Source organism: Condylura cristata, unplaced genomic scaffold, assembly GCF_000260355.1.
Source record: "Condylura cristata isolate star-nosed mole 26May11 unplaced genomic scaffold, ConCri1.0 scaffold00019, whole genome shotgun sequence".
In the NCBI taxonomy this organism is placed as follows: Eukaryota; Metazoa; Chordata; class Mammalia; order Eulipotyphla; family Talpidae; genus Condylura; species Condylura cristata.
In genome coordinates, this window is record NW_004567120.1 from 17,993,204 (window position 1) to 18,001,097 (window position 7,894).

Genomic DNA, 7,894 nt, shown 5'->3' on the forward strand with positions numbered 1-7,894 from the left:
GATGTACAATGGTGTACTAAGTTAGTATGGCATTTCCTCAAAAAAGTTAAACATAAAATTACCATATAATCTATCAAGAAAACTGAAAACATAGGTACACATGACAACTCACATGTGAATGTTTGTTATGCAATAATTCATAAGCAGCAATAACCCCAAATACCATAAATTGATAAATGGATAGACAAATGTATTATAGCTGTAAAATAGAATATCTTCCACCCATGAAAATGAATGAAATGCTAATACATGCTATAACAAGATTGGACCTTGAGGACCACTCGCTGCATGAGTCTATTTATAAGAAATGTCCATAATAGACAAACTCATAAAATCAGAAAATAATCGATGGTTGGGGAGAAGGGGTTGTACCTTAATAGTGAGTAACTCTTAATGAGAATGTAATTTCTTTTTGGAGTGACAATACTGTAGTGAAATTGATTGTGGTGATGGGTTGCACAGCTTTGTGAGGATACAAAATGCTATTTAACTGTATACTTTAAATGTGAAAATTCTATCTCAATAAAGTTGCTTACAAAATGTTGCTTTGGGGTACTTGAACAGCTGCCAAGTGTGATTAGCAGCAGTGGCATGATCAGTCAGCAGCTTCCCTCGACCTTCATTTTACTGGCATATCAATTATTTTTCCCAACAAAAATTTATTGAGAACTCACTATGTTAGGCACTCAGACTCTGAAAGTGAAGATGAGAAAAAAATTGCACCATGAAACCTACATCCTAGCAAAAATGATACCAAAATCTCACAACACGCATTATACACTACGTGCCAGACAGTGTTTAAAAATGCTTAGATACATTATCTTATTTAATCTTCCCATCAGCATTTTGACATAGGTGATATTATTATCCCTATTTTGCAGACATGAAACCTGAAACTCAGAGAAGTGAAGTAACTTGCCCAAGACCACATAGTGGCCATGAGGTTGGAAGGAGATCAAAATCAGTTGTATGTGATTTTGAATCTATATGCCTAAGTACACTAGACATTTTGCATTCTTATACTGAAATCAATAGCACAATGAACTTAACATTTCTTCTTGAAGTATTGTGTTTCAAAAGTCTTTATTATTAAATCAATTATATTTCAAACTATAAATAACAATTTATGAAGTTGACAATACATCAAGGGATAACAAACAACTCCATAAATTGCGATCTTTATGCTGTCTTTTTGTTTTACACTTTTATTTTAAAACTACGTTTTTACTCAATTTGATTAAAGCCACTTGAGAGACTGAGTCCTTGATTTGAAATGCAAGCACATTCATTAATGATCATAATCAAGGCCAAATAGTTTTGGCAGCAAACAATTAGCTTTGGGAACAGATGTGCAAACCAAAAATAATTAAATTATTTGGTAATCATTCTTCTTTGCTTCAGACATTAAATGGTATCTGATCTTTAGGCCTGACATATATTTGGGCCACTCATTAAATACAAGTGCATTTTTTAGGTATAGGACAAATTTGTGTTCTCACTGAGCACAATTGGTGCGACAAATATGATGCTTGTATAACTCTTGGAGAGAAGTCCTTCAAGATAAAGGCTGGGAGGAAAAAAACAACACACTCTCGCCAGTGGGTGCAGGGCATGTTTCTACATAACCATTTTGTGTGGGAGGCAAAAGTGGTTAAACCTGCTCTTCCTGGATTTCTTTAAAAAGGGAGGCCCTGGTGTCTTCCCTCAAACTTACTTTCCTATCCCTTTCCCAGAGCAGAGGTGTTCAACAGACACTGTTGGACAACTTTTTCAAAATATGCTTTTTTTTTTTTTTTTCAAAACAGGAGACCAACTGTCTCCCCACTGGAGATTCCTTTTCAACAGGATTGCTTCTTCGGTAAATGCAAGTGTGAACATTGAGATATGGCGGGGGGGAGGGGTATTCTTTTAAAAGAATATATTTAATGAAATTAAAAATAAAAAGTGGTGACTTTGATGTCCACCCTAGGCTGAGAGCCCCTTACTCCCTGAGGCATTTGCAGTCATGCTGAAATCTATACAGTGCTTGGATTTGCTGGTAATTTCTCCCTATCCTTTTGAACTGGGCATAAACCGTAAGTGAAGTATACAATGCAGAGCATGTGTTCAACTTATTGGCTCCAAGAATATTCTGGGGGTAATTTTTGTGCCTGGAAGGGGCAAAGTGGGATGGCAAAGCAATAGTGTGTGGCAGCTATAGTGCTATTAAGCTGCATTCTACAACTGGGAAAATCAAGGCCCATAATACTAGGAATTATTAATGATAAATATTAATGCTTTTTGAGTGCTTACCATGTACCTGGCCCAGAACGGAATATTTCATGTCCATTATCTCATTTGGTTGTGCAGCCACCTGTAAGTCCTCATTTTACAGATGAGCAAATTAAGATTCAGAAAGATACAAATCAAGCAGTTGATCACTTGTAGAACCTTGATTCCTGGAGAAATTTGGCATATGCAAGGTGGGAGTAGGAGGCTCAGTTCTTCTTAGTGGCAGACTTTGTGGTGCCCAGACCTTGCTTTGCTCCTCTTTCTTCCTCTTGGAGCAGGTGTGTGTCCCCACCTTTTTCTTGAAGAACTGGAGTGTCCACTTGTCCTTTAAGATATGAGCAGCTCATGGCATGCTGCTCACATGGGGCAAAGCTACATATCTCGTGGACCATGTCCCATATGAACTTGGGCTTCCCGTGGTAAGCTGTGCTTGGCTTGCTCATGTGACTGGTCACCTTGTGACCTCTGTTGGTGTCCACAGCCATTGGGTAGTGCAGAGACATGATTATTGCTTTTCAGTAGCTGTTGTGATGAAAGCCAGTGTCATTATTCTTAAAGATGAGGTTATTCTGATTCAATATGCATTTGGCAGCTCATGGAACCCACTCCAATCTGTCCTTACAATAAACTCTGTTGAATAAAGATTGAAAAATGCAGAAAAATATTTGTGGGCTAGAAACATAGTAAACGTGCCAAGGTTCTATGAACAAGGAGATAGCTCAGGCTTAGAGGACTGGGCTCTGGACCCTGGGAAAGCAGATATATATACTAGAGAGCAACTCAGAGCTTCTGTGAGCCCTGCTCTGCTCAGAGAGGAGTTCCCAGTCCTTGGGGTTGATGTTGTGCTTGACAATGAGAGAGCAAACCATTGTTTTACCTAACACGCCTTTCTACAGTGCTTTGTATGCCAGACACGGATCCGTACTGCTTTAAGCATATCTTAGACATTAACTCATTAAGTCTTACAACTCCCTGACATTTGTACTATTATTATCCCCATATGATAGAAAACAAAACTAAAATTCAGAAGCATTAATAACTTGTCCAACTTCACACAGCTGGTTATTGCCAGAGCCAGGATTTGAACCTAAGCAGTTAGGATCTAATGGCTATATTATATTTAAGCCCCAGCAACAAAACCTGATTTTTTTTTTTTTAATTCTTGTGCCCACCATACTTTTTCAGTCACTCCTGGGCATGTCCATTTTACCAGCAAATTTTCTCTACCCTTTGGGTTTTCTTTCACCCAAAGTTTTGTGCAGTATCCATGATTTTCATCTTCCACACTATCTCTGTTAGCATTACTCTTGAACAACATGCTCTTCTCACTTGTCAAATAGCTTTGAGGTAAGTTATCTCATCTCAAATTAGAAGTGAGGATGGAAAGTATTGTATCTATTCTGTGAATGAGGAAGCTAGTGCCTAATATCTCAAAGTCATCTAGTAGTGTCACTGGAACCCAGCTGCCTCAGCTGTGGGAGCCAGCAGTAGTAGGTGTTCTTTCACCCTGTGGCTCCACAAGTCAGCTGCTCCCCAGATCCCAGTAACTGCTCTTTTGTCCATTGGGGCAGTTGGTCCTCAGAGACCTTTTATGTAACAGTGTACTTCCTGGATTGCAGAATGGGCCAATCACATGCGAGTTATGAGTTGATTGGTGCTAAATGGTCCAATCAGTTACAGGATTGGAAAATGGTCCAATAAGACCATTGTGGGTCTGACACCCTGAAAGAAGATATAGGCCAGGGTGGGAGGGAGCTAAAGAGAGACTACACCAGCCCTAGAACAGGAGAGATAATGCCAGTCCCCGAACAGAAGAGATGATACCAACATCTGAGTAGGACAGATGGTTCCAGCCTCCAAAGAAAGGAAGAAGATAGTTTCAGCCTCCAAAGGAAGAAGAATGAAGAGGAAGACTGTTCTTGGCAGCCAAAGAAAGAAGAAGCATTCGGAAGCCAACCTCTGGGAAGGAAAGAAAAACTGAAGACTGGGCCTCTGGTCCTGCTTCTAACTTTGTCTAGAGGGAGTACTAAAGGCCCTAGGGCCTGTTACCTCAAAGAGCTCTTTGCTATTGTATAGCCCAAATAACTCACAAAGAGCTGGTGACACCAGGTGTCTTTGACACCACCTCTGTGGGACCAATAAAGACCATCAATATTGGCTGTTACTGTCAAGTACTTGTGGTGATTAGTGGCGACCATCACTGACACTATCTGGGTGAGGTAGCTGCCGCGCGTAGATACAGTAAGCTCTTTGTTTCCCAGATTGTAAAATAAACCCCACGGTTGTTGTTCCTGGAGCTTGAGGTCTCTTGCAATTGTGCATGGGGGTGAGAACCTACAATCACAGGAGCTTTAACCAGGCACTGTCCTTTGTTTGGCAATAACCCATATGCCACTATTGTGTGGGTATTATATTGCTATAGGCCTTGGTTTTGTTTTTTAGCCTTTTCGAATTTTGGCAGCTCTCTTGTCTCAGAGCCAGGGCAGGTGGGTGGCCATTCCTTCTTTCCATCTGGCCTTCCGCCTTGTTGCCCTGTCTGTCCCTGATTCAATAGCAAAGTAGACTAGAATCCAGGTTCTCTGACTCCTAATCCAACATTCTTTTCCATTGTGCCACCTGATGGCTTTTACAAATTCATTCATTCATCTATCCATCCAATCATTCATATTACACAATATATTAAGTGCCTAATGTATGCTAAGGCACTGGATGGGAAGGAAGATGTATAAAAATCCTGGCTCTTAAGGTGCTAACAATACAACTAGATAAGATGTTGCCAAAGAAAGCTGAGTAACAATGCAGTTATGTATATTAAATGCCAGATGTGTGGTCTCTTCAGGTGATACAGGATTTTGAGTTTGGAGGTGTTGCATCAAAGATAGCTTGAGCAAGAAAGTGAGCTTTGAGCCTGGCATGGATGGATACTTAGAACTTAGAGAAAGAATGGAGAAAGGGGGAAATTGTGTGAACTAAGGCAGTGCTTCCCAACATTTATCATGGCACACTGGGAAAAGCATAAAATTTGGTAAACACCTTGGGGTAATTGTAAGAAACAGCTTCAGTCCAAAAGCCATTGACCTATGTGTCATAACTTCACTGTTGTCTCTTGGTCAGTTGAGACCAAAGGAAAGGATCTGTAACCTCAAACAAATTTAATATCCTTGGGAGGGCCTGCACTAAGATATTGTGTTTCAATGTGGTCATTGTGGTTCTGCAAATCACTGATAAGGCCACAGGGCTGAAATGGAAGGCATTTCTAGAAGAACCATTACAGATACCATTGGAAAGGAACATTATGGCCAAGTGATGAATGGTTTTTGAGTTTCATTCTGTACACCTGCAAAATAGATAATGGAAGTCCAGATGTTCTTTTAGAATGATCTCACCAACATCAGGGTGAATAATAGACTGGAGGGAAGGAAAGTAGGTAAGAAACCATTGCAACTGTCCATATAGTAGATTCTGGTGTCTTAGACAATAATGGTGGTAAAAGAGACAGAAAAAAGGGCGGCATTGAATTATATTTTGAGGATAAAACTGGTAGTGTTTGGTAAAGGATTGTATGTGGAAAGTAGAAGAAATGGAGGAGGCAGGTTTCAACCTTGAACAAAGAGGTGTTGATAATAATGTCATTCTTTTAGATGGGAAGGAAGACCAGGAGTAGAAAGAATTCTTTGGAAGGGAGGGGCAGATGAGATGGTGACATTCAAGTTGACATTTAGAGTGAAGGAAGCCAATTAGAAGATTATTGAAAAAGGCCAGCTAAGACAGATCAAGATCCTGAAGTAAGGTGGTGCTAGTGGGAATGAAAATGAAAAGTTATTTAGAGACATAAGATGAGAATTTCTAAGATTTTTGTCATGGAATGAATATAAAATTAAAGATAAAGGTCTAAAGCCTTGATCCCTTCTTTTCTCCATCTTCTTTTTGATGCTTCCATTTTTAAGGCTTAAATCATCTGTATGGTGTTGACCCCCCAAATCTTTATCTCTAGCCTGGTCTCCTCCATACGTTTATAGCCAACTGTTTGCTTGAGCTATCAACTTGGATGACTAATTGGTCTCTTAAGCATAACATCCAAAACTGAACTTTGAATTCCCTCTGTATCCATTCCCCCCACCTCCACAAACTGTTTTACTCATCAAATGGAGCACAGCCTTCCCCATCTTTCCAAATCTCAATAGTAACTTGGTTCTTCCAGTTGCCTAGGCAGGAGACCTTGGAATCATTTCTTTCTCAAAAACCCTACATGTCTTTTATTAGCAAATGTTTTTGGTTCTACCTAAAAGTATAGGTAGAATCAGACTACTTTTTATTACCTGTTTAAGTCACAGTGATCTATTTTCTAGATTATAGTCTTCAAGTCTTCTTGCTTCTATCCTGAAAGACCCTCTCAAATCCTCATTTTCCTATTGATTTGAAGACCAAATTAGTCTTTCCAACACAAAAATCGGATCATGACACTTCTCTGCTCAAAACTACTCAAGAATCTCCATCTCACGCATTATAACTCCTTATGATAGTCCACGATGCTATACACAACCCAAATATTATCAGTCACTTGCTTACCTTCTTCACATGTTGGAACTAAAGCCCCTTACTCAGCAAGTGTCATATTTGAAGTGATAAGTTCCTTCCTCCCGACTCTCTGCTTCCTTTGTTTAATTTTTCTTTATGTCTTGTATACTAATTGATATTATGTATTTACCTATTTTTTTTTTTAAAGATTGTCTCCAGCTAGAATAAGGGCTGGCAACCTTTTTTGGTAAAGAACCAAATGGTAAGTATTTTAGGCTTTGTGGGTCAGTCTCAGACTCAACCACTTGATTTTGCTGATAATATACAAAAGCAATCATAGATGATACATAAAAGAATGAGCATGGTTACATTTCAGTTAAACTGAATTTACTAAATCAGGTAACAGGTGATATTTTCCCCATGAGCAAGAGTATGCTGAACCCTACAAGTTCCAGCAGGGCAAGAGTTATTGTTTACTGCTATATCTCCAATATCCACATTAGTGCCTGACACATAGTAGGCACTCAATATATTTTTGTTGAATGAATCAATAGCAGAGTGGAGCAGGAGGGTGGGTCAGAAAAACTCTCATACAGCCACTGATGGTGCAGAATCTTGAGCAAGAGCAGGTTCTGGCTAGGTTTGCAGCAATCAATTCTCCTTCCTTTTCCCCATCATCCCTATACTACTACTTAAAATATGTCATATAAAGTAAAAGTTGTTTTCATTGCCTGTGCAACTCTCTTGATGTGTGGAATTTCATTTGACTTCCTTTAATGTTGTCATTTGTCTAGGCAATCCTCCTGGCTCAGACTCTCTCTAATAACAGTAATAACTCAAATTCTCTGAACAAAAACTGGAACACCAAAATCAGTATTTTTAATTAATTTAAAACAACTGTTAGCAATAGCTTCTATTGACAACTCTCCACTTTTCAACACTTCATCATATTTTGAAGTACTCTCTGAAGTTGAGCAACTGTTACTGTTATGATATAAAATGTTCTTTTCTTTCCATGCATTTGATATGAATGACTTGTTCTGATAAACTTCAGCTTTCAAGTACTCCCAGCAGTAGGAATCACATGATGAGAGAGATGGTAAAT

General features: G+C 39.1%; 1 protein-coding gene across 1 annotated transcript; it reads right to left on the bottom strand.

The window, feature by feature from the left end:
• Window positions 1-2,477: 2,477 nt before the first annotated feature.
• LOC105853844 (60S ribosomal protein L36-like) lies at window positions 2,478-2,774 on the bottom strand. The gene has a single exon (XM_012727067.1). It carries the CDS (start codon window positions 2,772-2,774, stop codon window positions 2,478-2,480), a length of 297 nt encoding a protein of 98 aa, XP_012582521.1.
• Window positions 2,775-7,894: the final 5,120 nt, after the last annotated feature.

Bases quoted from the DNA above. Each gene is read 5' to 3' on its own strand.
- LOC105853844 (XM_012727067.1), bottom strand. From the start codon at position 2,774: ATGTCTCTGCACTACCCAATGGCTGTGGACACCAACAGAGGTCACAAG.